Source organism: Sorghum bicolor, chromosome 2, assembly GCF_000003195.3.
Source record: "Sorghum bicolor cultivar BTx623 chromosome 2, Sorghum_bicolor_NCBIv3, whole genome shotgun sequence".
In the NCBI taxonomy this organism is placed as follows: Eukaryota; Viridiplantae; Streptophyta; class Magnoliopsida; order Poales; family Poaceae; genus Sorghum; species Sorghum bicolor.
Genome location: NC_012871.2, coordinates 38,835,885 through 38,854,028, shown reverse-complemented (window position 1 = coordinate 38,854,028; position 18,144 = coordinate 38,835,885). Strand labels below are relative to the sequence as shown.

The following is an 18,144-nucleotide window of genomic DNA, read 5'->3' as shown; positions in this document are numbered from 1 at the left end:
ATTAATCACCAAACCTAAACCATAAAAATATCTGAATTGTCCCCTGAAGTAAATAAAACATGGGACCAAAAAATCTAATTAATATCACAGTAAGGTGATTTTTTAATGCGCGATTAAACTTAGTATAAAATAAAAAATTATTAAATTTATCTCATATGCATAAATATGCAACTTCAATCAAAATGGTACTGCAAGGAGTCAAGGATATTAACAACCAAACCTAAACCATAAAAACATCTGAATTGTCCCCTGAAGTAAATAAAACATGGGATCAAAAGAGCTAATTAATATCATTGTAAGGTGATTTTTTAATGCACAATTAAACTTAATATACAGAGAACAATAAGAAGCTCCTTGTCCCTGCCAAATTAACAGTGCTTGTTCTCTTACCAGTCCTTGCACAACCAGATGAGGAAACCACGTCTGTCTGAACTACCTGGACAGGTTCAGCAGGGTCACTTTCTAGAGATGGACGTTCAGCAGATGGCTGTCTGTGCTTTTTGCAGTACGAGAGTAGACGAATACAAGGATCGTCATCTTCATCAAGATACATGTGATGGATTTTGTCATCATTTTCAAGCTAAATTAAAAAACAGGTCCACATAATGGAAATACATGTTAGTCGAGGCAAAAAAAGAAGTAATCATGGAGTAAATAATCTGCAGAAAAAAGACTAGTATGGTACCTCAATGCAAAGGTCAGCAGCACGTGCACAAAGAGGGTGATACGCAACACGACAGGTAGGATGAGAACACTGTGTTGATACAAGAAGAGTTATAACATGTTTTGATCATCCTATCAGTAGCTTCAACCAACTGTAAAGTACCTGTATACATACTCCATATGAAACTCCGCAGATGCTGCATACAAGTTTCCAACGGTCCTGGAATGACAAACTACAATGATGAGCAATGATGTTTCTACAGAAATACTAAAAGATTGAAGTAAGCAGTTCACGCCAAAAGGCAAAGAGAGGGAGACCTTGTTGATTCTGCTCAGTCCATCAATCGGTTCCATTCTCTTTACATCTTTTAAGCATGTTTCTGTGACGGAATAGAAGATTGAGAGAACAAAAAGCATATCATGTCACAACATCAAGATGCTTTAGGACAAGTGATTACCAGGGATCCATATAGCGCATGCGAGATGAGCCCAACGGCCATCTGTTGTAGGTTTCATTGCACCACCTAAAGAATGTTTTACATCCCATTAGTAATACTTCATTATGCATTGACATGGGATGAAAGTCTGTACCTGTGACTGGACATAGACAGCATTTTGGAGACACACGAGGTGCACCTGGTCGACACAAGTTGCAAAGCCAAAGTCCTCCATCCAATTGTTTAAGTTCACCATAACATCTAGCATGAACCTGGATCATGTTTTAAGGCATTTGTAAACACTTCCACTCTCGATAACCTGGGCCAAGATAATATGTCTTTCATACCATCATACGGCACTTGTCGCATTGCAAGAATAGGTTGTCTTCATACTCCTGGATGCAAAACAAAGATCAGTAAGTTTCAGATTGATTACAACCTAGGGAATAACCTATGTGAGGACAGGAACAAGATTGTTACCTCATCCATATCACAAACATTGCAACAGTCCAGATCTTTCCAGTTAACGTGAACCGCTCTATAACCAAGGATAGTGTCCCCACTGTTCTCAAAATATTTCAGACATGACCTTGCATTGGGCAATTCCTGACAAATACACAATTGAACTCGAAGTTAAGGATGAAATTCAGTATCCACCAAAAGTCCATGACAAAAAGAGACAAGTAAAAGCCATGATCAGGAGACAAATGCATGAGCCTTTTGTAAACTAAATTAAAATGTTTTGTGTTTTTTTTTGTGTGTGTGTGTGTTGGTGTGAGTTTGTAATGGTTCTTGCGCCTTTTCTTCTTCATGCAGAGAAACACAGCTCTCCTGTGTTTTTGAGAAAAAAAAATCACTTAGTTGTAGAGGTTGATTTGATCCTTCTAACTGTGCTTTTCAGGAGCTAGGGACAGGGAGAATTCTTGGGACTAGGGCCGTGCATGGACTATATTATCTTGATGAAGTAACGAAGTTGCTTTTGCGACCAAGAAGTCTCCATGTCAAGAATTCTTGTTGCTATGGCCCGTGGTTATCCATCTCCTTTTAATGAATGCTGTAAAGAATCTCTTAGATGTAATGCATGTGAGTTTACTAAACATACAAAGGTTCCCTATCCAAGTTTAGATTTAAGAAGTGACAAACTATTTGAAATTATTCATTCTGATGTTTGGGGGCATAGAAGAGTTGTAACTTTTATGAAGGTTTTAGTTGATATACTGGGTTTTATTTGCAAACACATAAAACCAAGTCTTTGCAATATTTAAAGACATGTGTGCCTTTGCCAAAAATAAGCTCGGCAACACTGTAAAAAGCCTTACACACTTGCCAGGAGTTTGAACAATTTCTTACTTGAATGGTATTGAGCACCAAAGATCAAACTATCTATGCTAACACTCCAGAGCGAAATGGTGTTGCTGAACAAAAAAAAAGCATTTAATTAAGGTGTAACAGTGTAAATTCTTTGGGGGAACAATGTAAAGATAGCAACATATTATTCAATCAAATGCTTCTTCAAGTTCTTGTAATAAATTTCCTAAATTTCTTTGGGGGAACAGTGCAATCAAATGCTTCTTCAAGTTCTTGGTAATAAATTTCCATGTTCTTGGTATTAAATCTCTAGTTGAGTTACTTTTGAAATCAATGAATTTGTTATTTCTACAAAGGTTTTTGGATATGTGTGCTTTTGTTTATGATTATTATAGAAATAATATACTGGAAAACTTGATCCTCATGCTGTCAAATGTGTGTTTGTTAGTTATTCCCCTACTCAAAAGGGTTACATATGTAGGTGTCCTTCCGAGCATCGTTTTTTGTATGGACATGACTTTTTGTGAATACTAACCATGCCCAACCAATGATACTGAACACATCAGTACAACAAGAGGGGAGGGTAACAGTGGAGGCACCCTTGTGGGCTTTATTGGTATCCCTACTTTAATCATGTCACCTAATAGACAAAGTTCAAGTCAGGGAGGTGACAAATTATCGTAATAGCAATGGTGATGATGATAATTCTTGCCACAGACTTATGCAAGATAATCTCCTTTCTCAGAATATAGTATATTATGCATGAGAAGCCAGATAATATAACCCAATCTCCCAATCATATTCTCTATCAAGCACTTTAGAGCAAGGTGAGAATCAATCATTTACTCAAGTTTCTCACAATGACTTACCTATTGCCTTGAAAACCACATAGATCCTCAAATATTCCTCAAAAATTATGTTGGATATTGCCAACTTCATGCCCTATAAAAATTGTAGTTCTCCTACCACAGTATCATTGGCTCTCTAGATTCCACATCCATACCCATCAACTAGAATTCTAGAAATCGGCTAAAGATGACCTAAGTGCAGAAAATGCTAGAAGAGGTAAAGGCTTCAGAAGAAATAAAACCTGGGAGCTTGTGGATCTACCACCATGTAAGCAACCTATATGGTGCAAATGAATTTTCACTACTAAGCATACACTAGAATGAAAGGAGGCTAGGTACAAAGCTCATTTAGTTCCAAACTGGTAACACTTGTATCTTATGATGTTAATTTGGATTGGGAGAAGATATATCAGATGGAAGTGAGGATGTGAAAAAAATGCATTTCTCCATGGTAATCTTCATGAAGTATAGATGCATATTCCACCTGGATTTGGAACAGATCAAATTATTGAGTTGCATGCACCAACCAGTTCAACCCAAAAGCTTAAGCTGATGGGAAGAGGTAGGCAATTCACTTATATTCCAACACTCCCCCTCACGTGGAGGCTCCCTCAGGCCTCAGACACGGAATAGAAGCGAGCAACAATTATTTTATTTAATTGCACTAACCAGGATTCGAACTCAAGACCTCTGGCTTTGATACCATATTGAGTTGCATGCACCAACCAGTTCAACCCAAAAGCTTAAGCTGATGGGAAGAGGTAGGCAATTCACTTATATTCCAACACAAATCAATGTAAAAGTGCATCGTTCGCATCAATGTTTATAAGGGTTAAAAGCAAAGTTCCGCTAGGCGTCGCCTTAGGTGCGCCTAGGCGCGACTAGGCGCTAGTCGAGGCCTGTTCACCTGGCTTAGGGGTTAGGCGGAGCTCTCGGCGATGGTGGCGCCTAGGCGATTCCAGGCGGCGATTCGGCGCGCGGAGGCGGACGACGTGGCCGCTCACGCGATGCGGGAAGGATAAGAGGGGGACGAGGCCGCGCGCGCGCGAAAAGGAAGCAGCGAGCTCAGACAGCTGCTCACCTCCCTATTGCGCCTGCGACCCTGCCTCGAAGCTCGTCCTCGCCGCCTGTTGTGCTCGTGCCCGCCTGGAAGCACACCTCCCGCCGGCGTCGTCATCCAGCGGGCACACCTCTCCCGCCGGCGTCGTCCTCCAGCGGGCGCAACCCTCCCCCAACATCTGCTTGCTCCTGCAGTCCTGCTCCCCTCCCGACGGCTTCCTCTTCATCTCCTCCCTTAGCGGCAGCCCCATGTGGCAAGGTGAATCCCCTCCCCCATCGGCTGCTCCTGCTCCCCTCCCCTGCTTCTGTATGTGGATGGATTTTGACTGATTCTGAATTCATTGCTTTGCTATTGAGTATTGTGATATTGTCATTGCCTGAATCTCTGAATCTGAATAGATTGCCATGTCCTTTACAGCTTGTCCCTGTGTTAAACTGATACTTTCTGGTTAAGGCAGTGTATTGATTGTCCTTGTGTTTGACTGAATCTGAATGGATTTTGTGAACTTTAAATGACTAAAACTGAAGCTAGTGTATAGCAGTATAGCTTAGGTGAAGCTGCTTAATTTAGGATTCTTGTCAATGACTTGTTAGTTGCTCACTGAACCCTTGAGTCTTGAGTTTAGGATGTCAACAACAGAAACAGATGCTGCAGCTGCTGCACCTGCACCTGAGAATGGAGCAAATCTCTTGAAAAGGAATTCAGATGATGTGGGATGGGAATATGCGGTTCTTGTCGATCCTAAGAACAAGGACAAGGTGAAGTGCAAATTCTGTAACAAGGTGATGCAAGGGGGAATTTATCGTTTGAAGCAGCATGTGGCCCATGATGGAAAGAATGCGACGAAATGCCCAAAGAGCACAGATGAAGCTAAAGACAAGTGCTAGAAATCAATAGATGGTGCAAAAAGGAAGAGGGCAGAGAAGGTGGTTCGTGAGCTAGAACTTAGAGAGGAAGTGAATGTATCTCGAGTTGGAGAAGAGTCAGAGGAAGTCACCTGTGTTGGAAGTTCAGGGCCTCACAAATTAGGGCCCATGGACAAATGGACAAAGGCTATTGATCCTAAAGCAACCAGAAGTGAATCTTCGCAGCAACAGAGGTTGCGGAAAGAAAGAACACATGATGTGCACAAATATATTGCAAGATGGGTCTATACTCATGGTAATTCACTTTTCTGTTATTCTGTGCTGTTGTTGTGTCATTTTAGAATGTGGGAAACATTTCAGAACATTAATTATTATGTTTTTAATTTCATTCAATGCATGTGACAACGATGAGTTTAAGCAGATGTGCGAAGCCACTGGCCAGTTTGGACCTGGACTTGAACCTCCATGTCAGGATTCTCTGTGAGAGAAATTGCTGGAAGAAGAATATGCAAGAACCAAGAGCTTGCTGCAAGAACGTGAAGCCGAGAAGATGAAGAATGGGTGCTCTATTATGACTGATGCATGGACAGACAGGAAGAGGAGAAGCATAATGAACCTGTGCACCAATTGTGCTGATGGAACAAGCTTTATCAGCTCAAAGGAGATGTCAGATGTGTCACACACAAGTGAAGTCATCTTTGAACTAGTGGACAAAGCAATTGAAGACATTGGTCCAGAAAATGTTGTGCAAGTAGTGACAGATAATGCCTCTAACAACATGGGAGCAAAGAAACTATTGCTTGAGAAGAGACCACAAATATTTTGGACCTCTTGTGCAACTCACACAATAAACCCGATGCTGCAAAAAATTGGCAATTTGGCTCAGTTCAAGAAGGTAATTGAGCAAGCAAAGGCATTCACCATATTTGTCTATGGGCACACAAGAACATTAGAATGCATGAGATATTTCACAGAGGGGAAAGAGATAGTAAGGCCAGGAGTGACTAGGTTTGCTTCAACTTTTCTCACATTGAACAGCATACTAGAGAAGGACCAGCTAAGAAAGATGGTTCATAGTAGATGGGACTCACTAAGGGATGTAAAATCAAAGAAAGGAAAAGATGCCACAGCTATTGTATTGAATCCAACCTTCTGGAAGGATGTGAAGCTAACAGTGAGTGTTTTTGAGCCATTGTTCAAAGTTCTCCGCTTGGTTGATGGGGATGTGAAACCATCCACGGGTTTCGTTTATGGAGAAGCACTAAAGGCAAAGAGAGAGATCAAGGAGGCCTTGGGCAACAATGAGTCTCGGTTCAAGGAGGTAATTGCTGTTATTGACAAGAAGATGAATGAAAGACTTGATTCTCCACTGCATTTGACAGCTTATTTGCTGAATCCACACTACAGTTATGCTAATCCAGCAATCTTTGATGAGCCCACAATAACAGAAGGATTTATTAGTTGTGCGGAGACCTTCTACTTTCATGATGAGGATAAGCAAGATCAGGCTGCCCATGTTGACCTGAGAAAGTTTCAAACCAGGGAAGGACCATTTAGCAAGAAGCTGGCAAGGACTTTCCAAAATTTTGATTACAACCCAGGTAGTGGTACTAGCTATTACAATATGATTTTTTGTTGTTTTCAGCTCACAATAAATTAATTGTACCTACTAACTGTAAGTGGTGTTTTCATTCATTCCAGCATCATGGTGGCGGCTGTATGGAACTGATACCAGCCTTACAGAAGATGGCAACAAGGATCCTCTCTTTGACATCAAGTGCCTCTGGTTGTGAAAGAAATTGGAGCGGGTTTGAAGCGGTAAGTAGCTATCTGCTGTCAACATTTTAGGAGTTTTTGAATTAAATTGCAGACTTGAACATGTTCTTATTTTAAATCTATAGATACACACTAAGAAGAGAAATTGGCTTACTACAACATGTCAACAAGTTAGTCTACATTCAGTAATCAGATAAGTATCAACTTGCTATTTTCTATTTATTTGATAAACTACTTGCTGTCTATTGAGTTTTGCAAGCTGTCAATCCTTGATGTAGGACTAAGAACAACCTGTCTATTGATTATTGAGCCTAAGCCACTAAGGTATGTCTACTACCCTCTATTTTATATACATTCAGCTAGATATGCTTCTTATTATTCAGCATTTTCTGTTGTATATAATATATATAGGATGCATTTTTCGTACTCCCGGGAGTAATTACTCCCATCTTCAATAAACCACATTACGTATGTATTCATACTTGTTGTTTATCGGTTTGAGTATGTTCATGTACTTATATTAAGATACTCTAGATCTTACCATGCGAAAAATTTTCAAAGAAATTCATATTTTTTTAATATATTACTAAAAATGCCACTACTATAGTATATATAATAAGTATAACCACATACTCTTTGTATGCATGCATACTTAACATATATACTACCTTAGATGGTTTAGTATGATCATATACTTCGTCTATATACACTTCATCGAGCCATATATATATAACTATTACTCTGTAGCTAGCTACAAAATAACTTATTCTGTAGCCACTTTGAGTTACGGTAATTACTATGTTAATTTACAAGATTATAGTAACTCCATACTGAGTGGTTTACTATAACATTATGGTAAATGTCTCCATGTGTTATAGTAACCCAACTATTGTAAATATGTATTGATATTATCGTAAATTAGTATATAAAATTATATATATATATAGGGAGAGTATATATATAATTTAGTAAATTGGCAAAACACCTAGGCTAGCCTAGGCGCTAGGCTAGGGGTCATCGCCTAGAGAGCGCCTAGCTGAACTTTGGTTCAAAGAATTACCAAGGGTTTGATTTGAATGCTTTAGACAATCAATCCACAAGAGAGGTGATCCAAAGTAATGCTAATCATACACTATTCTATGAGCACGCTCCAAACAAGGTGGCAATTCTAATAGTGTATGTGAATGATGCTGAAATTTTTTTATTTGGAAAATATCTTGCACGAGAGTTTGAAGCAACAAGATTGGGAGGAAATTGAGAAAGTTCCTTGGAACTGAAATCTCCCAGGGTCCTAAAGGGATGTTTCTATCTCAAAGAAAATAAGTTCTAGATATACTAAAGGAAACTATGTTCTTCCAACACAGTTGAAACTATTTAGGAGCAAGCCTTTGATGTTGTATTGTTACAACAAAGTAACTATTGGTCTAACCAACAATCCTATTCATTGTAGTAGAACCAAGCATATTGAGATCGATCATCAGTTTACCAAGGAGAAGCTGGATAGAGAAATGATTTTGGCTGCACTATGTCTAATTAGAATCAGCTAGTAAGGTTTTGTATGTCTTGGTTAAATGATTGATATTGTCTACATTTTGTAGCAAGATGGGTCTATATAGTATTTTTGCCCCATCTTGGGAGGGGGGGGGGGTGCTGTAAATATGAATATTATGACCTGTTTGGCACAGCTCTAGCTCCAAGATCTATGCAGTTTGCAGACTAAACCAAAGTGGCTTAAATATTTTTTATTCAATCTAAAAATAAATTAAATGAGTCATGTAAATGCACTTAACATGCCTGCACCTCCAGATATAGGATTTCCTAGAGCTACAAGTGACGAGCTCTAGGAAATCCACAGATTTCCTAGAGCTAGAGCCTAGAGCTCTGCCAAACAGGGCCATAGTTAGGGACTAAAATGCAAAGAGAGAGAAGGAACAAGTTCTATCTCCAAAATTTACAGCTTCGTCTATCCCAAATCTGAAATTCTACCTCGATCATCCTATTTCTTCTTAGGACAAGTACTATAAGACAAGAACAAATTTAGTATGCACAAATACATTCAAGTAACATAGTTGGGCCAATATATTGACCTAAACTGAGGAAAAAAGCTTCTAGAGGGATTGCTACAAAAAGTAAGCCAAGGGTACAAAACAAATACATGGATTAAAGATGAATAATTGTCTAGCCCAAGCCCCAATGCAGTCCTCAATAAAATTTAAACTAGTATAAAAGAAAATATGTTCCAGATATTCCGTTTCAAACCTGAATAAGCTGCCTTATCTGTGGATTTGAAAAGCCAAACATGTAGGAACCAGATTTTTGGCATACGTTTCTTTCCAATTCAGTAGCAGTATTGCACTGTTTTTCCTTTATTCTGCTGTATATCTCTTTCCAACATGCATTTGGGGTAGATCCATCAATCTGAACATCATATAGGATCAACATTAGGGAAATGCACAGATTTGGAACTAGAAATTTGTCATGATGCTGTTATATCCACGGCATAAAAATAATTTTGATGATAATTATCAAAATCTGCTCTTTCCCATAAAAACTACACGGAAACTATTAATAAAGACCATAAGTGTTACTGAATTGGTTTGGGTAACAGACCACATGATGTTACTTAACAAGGAATGGCAGAAATAGATTTCCACCAGAGAAATAGAAATATGTTAAACCAGGCTTTCGACTAAAGTTTAACTTGGTGTTCAGAATGCAGTTAGAAAATTGTTAAGACACTGTCAAGCTGAATTCATAACCATTTTTCAACCCCATGTACCAAAATGATTTTATTCATTTTCTACCTTTTTCATCTAATCTGATAACTAAAAAGGAATGTACTGAGTGGAGTAAAGCATAAAATATTAGCCAAGGTTTAGCTTGCTATTCTAGTTTAAATTTGTTAAGTAACATCACAAGAAACAGACATTCAAGTGAAGTGCCTTAACTGCACCCAATCCGTAATAAGATATTATGTTAAGTAATCCAGAGACTAAATTATCCTTAGAACAACTTTAACAAAAGCAAACTTTGCAGCGAATAATAGTAGATTGATTATGGGGTTACATGATACTGTTTATATATAGGTAGAGATAGGGTCACCTCATGGAAACAGAACTGACCTCCGGTATCCCTACCATATACAACTCAATCTACACCCTTGTTGGATAAGGAACCAAACACAGGGAAGCTACAAGAGCTGACCGTGGCCCAGACCGAGGCCAGCCACATACCACTGTCTAACATGCCCCCACAGTCGAAACACCGGTGCTGCGGACATTGAGACTGGACCTGAACTCCTGAAAGACCAAAGTGAGAGATAAGCCTAAGTGCTCTCTCTGTGTCCCAACCACCTCCTAGTTTGCCGACATCTTCACCAAGGGCCTCCCGTCCTCGACCTTCACCGAGTTCCGCTCCAGCCTCAACATCACTAGTGGCTAGTTGCGTCTGTGGGGGGCTCGTGTGTTCCGTGTGTTCTTCTTTTCCTGTCCAGTCTGGAACTCCGCTGTGCCGGTAGTTCAGACTGCGGGGGGCTGTTGGAGTAGAGTATATTAGGCCCATGAGGCCCATGTATGGAAACTATAGAGCTACCCATTCTAGGGTAAGCCCAATCAATAGAGAACAGAATTCCAACAATACACAACATCAGTCCCTTGACAATACACAAACAGTGAAGTATCAGACTTGGTCTCCACAAATCCCAATGACAGCAGAAATGTCACGAAGCGACTGTACCATGCACAAGAAGCTTGCTTGAGGCCGTATAAGGATCTGTTCAGGCGACAAACAAAACTAGGATGCACTGGATCTTCAAATGCAGTAGGCTGCACTGAATAAACAGTCTCAGACAAGTGGCCATGAAGGAAAGCGTTTTTGACATCCAGTTGGTGTATAGGCCAGTTCCGAGATAGAGCTAGCGAGAGGACAGTGTGAACTAAAGGAGATGCCAAAGTGTCGTGGCTGTTTCCTTTACGACTCAAATCTGACACCTTCGCCACACAGTCTAACTTTTTTACCTGTGCCGCTACTCAGTTTGGTGTCACCATCAAGGCAGTGCAATGCAATAATGGTCGTGAGTTTGACAACTCTCATACCCGTGCTTTCTTCCTCACCCGTGGCACTCATCTTCGCATGTCTTGTCCCTATACTTCGGCTCAAAACGGCAAAGCCAAGCGAGTCCTTCCCTCTACTAACAATATTGCTCGCTCTTCTTTTTCATGTGAGCATGCCTCCCTACTATTGGGCCGAAGCCCTCTCCACCGCCACCTACCTCTTCAACATCCTACCCACCTAGACACTACGGTCCTCTACTCCACACCATGCCCTCTTTGGTACTGTGCCCTTGTATGATCGACTTAGTGTCTTCGGTTGTCATTGTTACCCCAACCTCTCTTCTACCACCCCTCACAAGCTTTCTCCTTAATCTGCTTTGTGTGTTCACCTTGGCTTCTCTGATGATCACAAGGGATATCGGTGTTCGGATCTCCAGTCCAACCGAATCATCTCTTGCCATGAGTTTTTTGATGAATCCACCTTTCCCTTTGCTGCGCATCCCTCAGCCCTTTCTCCTGAGGACTATGCCTTTCTTGATGATTTTACTAACCCTGTGCCTCTGCCTGTTGGTATAGCACCTTTACTTTCCACTGCAGGTACTTCTGGGAACACCGCACTACCACGTGCGGTAGTGCCCACTGTGTCGCTACCTCTGGATGCCACCAGCTTCGCTGTACCGCTGCTGGTTTCTCCCCTGCAGGCTGCCAGTACCGCACTGCCACATGTGGCTGTACCCCGTGCCGGCTCTCCACCCGCAGGCCGGCAACATCGCACAGCCACGTGCGGCTGTACCTCAACCACCTATTTACCCACAGGCTGTATCCCTACCATATACAACTCAATCTACACCCTTGTTGGATAAGGAACCCAACACAGGGAGGCTACAAGAGCTGGCCGCAAGGCCCAGACCAAGGCCAGCCACATACGGCGTCTTACATTTAAGCATCCAATTTGACATACATTACTATAAAAGCATTAGAAAAAAATTCTATATGGCACTCTCTACATAGAATCAGATCAGCTCATCCAAATGTTTATGTGCGTTTCTAAGAGAATATACAGGTGAAATGGCATCTGTGAAACAAGATGATGTCTCCAGGATGAAGGGGCAGCTAGACAATGGAGCTTAATAACCATTAGTCACAACAGCAAGACTATCTTAGCATGTTTTTTCGCACACAATTATCTTATGAATAATAAACTAGGTTTCTATAGATGTATCTGCGATTGCAAAACAATAGTATATATTGATTATCATTAGCCATTATTCGTAAGCATCTCTTCAGACCCAAAAAGCTTTAGCTTTTGTGAAAAACAAACCAATTAGATTGCTGTACAGGTAAACTCCCAGGCCTACATGATGCCAATACACACAGGACACATGAATACGTGAGACTAGTAAAAAAACTCTCTTCAAAATTATTAACGAGAACATCATCTACAAGACAAAAGGTTGTTAATTTCATTACCTGCACCCCGTCTTCTGAGATCACCCTAAACAATGGCCGTGCTTTTGTATCAGAGTTCCTTAGTACTTCCATTTTGTATGATGTTACTGAATGTGGGTCTGCAACAACATTTCATATACTAAATAAACAAATGCATAATCAAATGAGTATAAGAAATTGCAAAATGGATTAATAAATGCTGCAAACAGTTTTAGACAAGTTTGAAGGATGATTACCTGCTATTGACATGTACTTTCTGAAAGCAGTATATCCTTCAGGCCATATATCCCTTTTGTTATGGAAATGGTCAGAGTCAGATACTATCCTACCTGGAAAGGAACTCACAAAACAGAAGTTGGTCACACAGCAAAGGAAGGGTTAGAGAGCAAATTCATACATTGGGATAAAAATGTTACCATGAAAAAGTTAATATCGCACAACATTAACCAATCGCTAAGTTCAAGTCATGGTAAGCAAACAAAATTATTCAGTCAAGTGCTTTTAGTACATAAGTAAAGCTCATGCACAGTAAGAGTGGATTGCAAAGTGAATAGCCAGAGGGAAGTGACAATAAAACCTTCCAAAAGGAACTAAAAGGTAAAGAAGAGCAAAAGAAGTTTCAATTTATCCTATCACCTACAACTCTGCAAGTATATCTCTCAACCAACCTGCTTCAGAAATAGGGACTCCATAGAAGAAGGTGCCAGTAAAAATTAACTAAAAGGGTACCAGTGATGCCTACTCAATGTTTACATGTTGGTATACCTTTTCAAGTGCCTGTGCTAGGACAGTAGGGCAACATTTATGGTGCATTTGGTTTGAGGAATGGAACCATTCTAGATGTGGCGGTGCATCATGAGTCCAATCCTCAAATTTGGTGGAATGGCTCCATTCCTCAAGACCTCAACCCATTCCATTCCACAACCCAAATCAAAAAGTAAGGAGTGAGAAGATGATGGACTAACCCATTCCTCAAAGCAAACACCCTATAGTCACTCCTAGTGCTCCGAGTCTCAAAAGCATGGATATATAGCATAACAGGTATCCCTGAAACGTATTTGGTATGCAGTATCCACTATGTACAACCATTTTTTTCTTGTTCTCAGAAAGGAAAACATTTCAACCTTAGTGGCCATTAAATGCATTTGAACAAATTGGCATTCAATAGCATGAATTATAATATAAGTAACCAAGATTCAGGGTGACTGGAGATGCAAACACTAATTGATCTATGGAATCAAAGAAACGATGAGGGTGTCATAATCACAAACAACTTTAAACTTTGATTCATATAACAAATCAAACAGAATGGCATAAAATTGGATAAACATGATCCGCAAGTTTTTTTATATCAATTTTTAAATTTGATGTAAGCATATAGCTCGGCTTACCGTTTTTATCTGCTATATTGAGGATGTCATAAATAAAAACTATATTTACAAGTGGAAATTCAATGGAATGTTTTTAAAAAAAACAATCACAATGTATACAGGAATAGAAATAGAAAAGGTGCTACATTCTATGTTTGAACACATACCTAAATTGCTCACACGAAGGTTTCCTAGTTCTATTTGAGTCATTTGAACATCCTCTCCATTTTGCACTGCTAGATCTTCCGATAAATTACCACAAGGGTTTACCTTGTCCTCATAGGAATTAACAACAGAACCATCATGTTGAACGGATTTCCGAAGCTGCAACATAATTTCTGGAAGCTGCTGTGTGCTGAGAAATCTACAGAACAAAAAAGTTAAATGTTCACAACAAAAGAGCATCAGACAGGGTAAAAGAACAATGTGGAGATCCATCTATGTGCTCTGCTCCCAAGAAAACTTAAAAGATGATTTCCTTCTGTAAAGTAGGTTAGGGACACATACTCCTTCGCTTCTTCTAAGCTCCGACTGAAACTTGTTTGCTTGCATTTGAGATGCAAAGAAGAAACAAGGCCATTCAGAAAAGGCACAGCTTGCTTCAACTTAATCCTGAGGATAATTCATAATTGGTAGTTCCAAGATAAAAAAGTCAAATGATGTCAGAATTGATTCTACAGGACCAACCTTGCAAAATCATGAGTACCAAAGAATTGGACCAATATTGATTGGTCCAACCGAATGGACTTCAAAGCTCGGGTTGCAGGTACATTTGACTCATCCACCACAACCGCCGGCCACATTGCATGACCTGTTCAAGCACATCAGGCCCCGTTAGAGAAGACACAATAATTGTGGGTGACAAATGACAGTAACAGAGAAAATGGAAAGGGACACAAATGAAACAAATTAAATCAATCAGATAAAAGATCATGAATGTAAGCCCTTAAAAAAGGCAAGTGCATACACATGAGTTTATAATTCAGGAAGAGGCGAAACTACGAGCTAAAGTGGCAATTAGAGAATAAAACTCCAATTTAAAGTAGAAAGTGACCAAGACAGTAACATTTCAGGCAATCATCAAAATACCCTAAAAGCAAAGCTATGAAGGGCATTAACTCTAATTGAAAACATTTTCTATAAAAGAGACTCGGTGAAATCATCTAGCGTATGTGATGCAGCTCAAAAAACAAAACTGTGTTGTGAATCTAATGAATGTTTTTTCACCCAACACCAGATATATGAGCACAAGACAACTGTACTCTGGTATATTTGAATAGAAATTGAACTTCTGATGAAATGATGATACAGAAGATAACTAAAAAACCATCACCATAGAATTCAAGTTAATCAGATGATAACATCAGTTTTCAGAGATAGAGAACTCAAATGTTCAGACTACCTGTAATTTTTGCCCACACAAGGTCACCTGGGTCGAGACCCTGATAGTCATGAAAGCTAACAGCAAGTGCAAGCAACTCATCATGTCCCTTCTTATCCTGATTGGAAATTCCAAATTTCAGATTCAAGGACTTCATCTCTTCAGAGGAGATGGAAAATTTTATCCTTTCATCTGCAAGGCTAAGGTCCTCTGCTTCACCATCGTCATACTTCACCTGTAGTAATGTAGGCACAGTTATCAATCACTGGGTTAGTACATTTCTAATTCTGACAATGGATGGGAAATTGAGTGGCAAAAAATTAAACATCAGCTGTATCTAGCATCTGATACCTTAAAAATAAGAATATTTATGAACATGCAGAAGGAATAAAAGCATAAGCAAACCTTATCCAATTAACTCGGCAAACGTTTGAGGATCCTTGCAACTAATATAATAACTTAAACCAAACCCACAGGAAACAAAAGCATTTACACCACCAAGAACAGAGACCATACTGAATGCTTCTTGGTTGCCTCATTGTACCATGTGATGGAGCCCTTGTACCAATCATCATCCAGCGGCCAGAAAACCTGCACTGGCAATTAAAATTCCGATCACAACATCCCAGCATTTCCAAGAGAAGAAGAAAATTTGAGTTCATACCTTGCATACCAATCCAACAAAGGCATTAGGATCCGCAGTCTGAATATCCAACCTGTTCCAGAAACAGCATCAATACTGCTCGATTTTTAAAAGCTAAAGCCATCAAGCAAAATGCATGCGCTTATCCAACTCACTCGACCCATCTCCTCCCGACCGACCCCTTGGGCCTGCACGGCCCACGCCTCTCAGGTTCTGAGAAGCAAACCGTCTTCTCAGCCCCTCCACTGCGTCTCGTTCGCCCTCGCCGCCGTTCCGGCTCCTTCCCGTCCCCGTCCAATGCAGGTGAGGCAGAGCTCAGGCTGAGCAGGTCGTGTTTGAGAGAGCCTTTCCGGCACGAGGGCCCAGCCTCCTCATCCCGCTCCAGCGGCGCGAGTGGGGCCGTCGTTGGCGACGGCGGCGACAGCGAATCATCGACCCGCAGCTTCTTGCGACGGCGGCGGTAATATACTTTCATGGGAGGGTTAAGGTCGTCGAAGCGGGGCTTCTTCTGGACCGGCGGGCGCGGGGCGGGGGCGGAGGAAGAATAGACGTGGCCGAGGGGAAGGTACCGGATAGGGCGGTCTCCGTCCTCCTCCTCCTCGTCGTGCACGAAGCCGTTGCCCTCGACGGCGATCACCATAGCTAGCTAGGTATCCGCCCCACCTCGCTTTCTCTAGGGTTCGGCGAGCAATGGTGACGATGGCGATGGGGTTTGGGGAAATTTGGGGAGGGAAGTTTAGGGCCCTCGCAAATCCTTTTTCTTTTTCTTTTATCTTGTTTTTTTTCTTTTTTCCGTTTCCCGCCGGAGGACGCTGCTACACGCGCCTGCGCGGCCTGGCGCCTGCGTTTGGTCCGCACCGAGTTTTTGGCAGAGCACCTGAAAAGTTTTTGGTTTTTAGGCCTTAAACTAAGGCCTTGTTTAGTTCGTAAAAAATTTAGTTTTTGGCTACTGTAGTATTTTCATTTTTATTTAACAAGAGTAACTAGACTCAAAAAATTCATCTCACAAATTACAGGTAAACTGTGCAATTAGTTTTTATTTTCGTTTATATTTAATGCTCTATGTATACAACCAAAGATTCGATGTGACGGGGAATCTTGAATTTTTTTGCGAACTAAACAATACCTAAACAAGGCCTTTATTTAGTTCACCTAAAAACTAAAAAAAATTAAAATTTTCCGTCATATCGAATTTTACAGTACATGCATAGAGCATTAAATATAGACGAAAAAACTAATTCTACAGTTTGCCTATAAATTGCCTATAAATCACGAGACGAATCTTTTAATCCTAGTTTTATCGATAATTGGACAATATTTGTGAAATAATAACAAAAGTGCTATAGTGTTAGAATCAAAAAAATCGGATCTAAACAAGGTAGTTCACTCCAAAAACCAAAAACTTTTCAAGATTCTCAGTCACATCGAATCTTGCGGCACATGCATGGAGCATTAAATATAGACGAAAATAAAAACTAATTGCACAATTTGCTTGTAAATCACAAGATGAATCTTTTAAGTCTAGTTAATCCATAATTAGATAATATTTATCAAATAAAAATGCTACGGTACTGAAATCTAAAATATTTTCGCAACTAAACAAGGCCTATGATAGAATTCAATCGGTAGCTGACATAAACTCTACCCAGGCCTTGTTTAGTTTCGAAATTTTTTTGATTTTTAGTACTGTAGCACTTTCGTTTTTATTTGGTAATTATTGTCCAATCATGGACTAATAACTGGACTCAAAAGATTCATCTCGCGATTTACAAGTAAATTGTACAATTAATTTTTATTTTCATCTATGTTTAGTGCTTCATGCATGTGCCCTAAGATTCGATGTGACGAAGAATCTTGAAAAGTTTTTTGTTTTTTGGGGTAAACTAAACAAGGCCTCATTCAAAAACTTTTTGTCTCGTCACAAATATTTGAATATATGAAATATTAAATATAAATTAAAAAAATAAATATTTACAAAAAAAAATCTTTTCACAAACTAAACAAGTTCATGATTGGACATTAATTGCTATAATATATACATTAGACTGTCAAAAAATAACTAATTACACAGTTCATGATTGGACATTAATTGCTATAGTATATCCAAAAAAAATCTATTCGCGAACTAAACAAGCCCTTAGAAACACAATAGAAAATCACTTTATAGAATTAGTGGAGAATTATTTCTCTCTAAAAAATTATTTGACAGTCTAATAGATTCAACGGAGAATCTCAAACTCTGGCAAACAGGATATAAAGACTCAACCTTTATAATGTCCATGATATTTGAC

General features: G+C 39.8%; 1 protein-coding gene across 4 annotated transcripts in view; it reads right to left on the bottom strand.

The window, feature by feature from the left end:
* The window catches only part of LOC8062009 (histone-lysine N-methyltransferase TRX1), a 33,907-nt gene extending 17,281 nt beyond the window's left edge, over positions 1 to 16,626 (bottom strand). The window contains exons 1-18 of one of the 4 annotated variants that reach the window (XM_021452939.1): positions 16,009 to 16,626; positions 15,875 to 15,926; positions 15,727 to 15,801; positions 15,232 to 15,445; positions 14,517 to 14,640; positions 14,337 to 14,441; positions 13,997 to 14,193; positions 12,696 to 12,788; positions 12,481 to 12,578; positions 9,218 to 9,376; positions 1,581 to 1,706; positions 1,448 to 1,495; positions 1,255 to 1,372; positions 1,122 to 1,187; positions 982 to 1,043; positions 827 to 883; positions 686 to 754; positions 391 to 580 (exon numbers count right to left, since the gene is read on the bottom strand). In XM_021452939.1, the coding sequence (XP_021308614.1) occupies positions 391 to 580; positions 686 to 754; positions 827 to 883; positions 982 to 1,043; positions 1,122 to 1,187; positions 1,255 to 1,372; positions 1,448 to 1,495; positions 1,581 to 1,706; positions 9,218 to 9,376; positions 12,481 to 12,578; positions 12,696 to 12,788; positions 13,997 to 14,193; positions 14,337 to 14,441; positions 14,517 to 14,640; positions 15,232 to 15,445; positions 15,727 to 15,801; positions 15,875 to 15,926; positions 16,009 to 16,493 (2,338 nt within the window). In that variant the 5' untranslated portion in view covers positions 16,494 to 16,626. The remainder of the gene's footprint in view (positions 1 to 390; positions 581 to 685; positions 755 to 826; positions 884 to 981; positions 1,044 to 1,121; positions 1,188 to 1,254; positions 1,373 to 1,447; positions 1,496 to 1,580; positions 1,707 to 9,217; positions 9,377 to 12,480; positions 12,579 to 12,695; positions 12,789 to 13,996; positions 14,194 to 14,336; positions 14,442 to 14,516; positions 14,641 to 15,231; positions 15,446 to 15,726; positions 15,802 to 15,874; positions 15,927 to 16,008) is intronic. The other 3 variants (XM_021452940.1, XM_021452938.1, XM_021452937.1) reach the window with 3 other exon arrangements.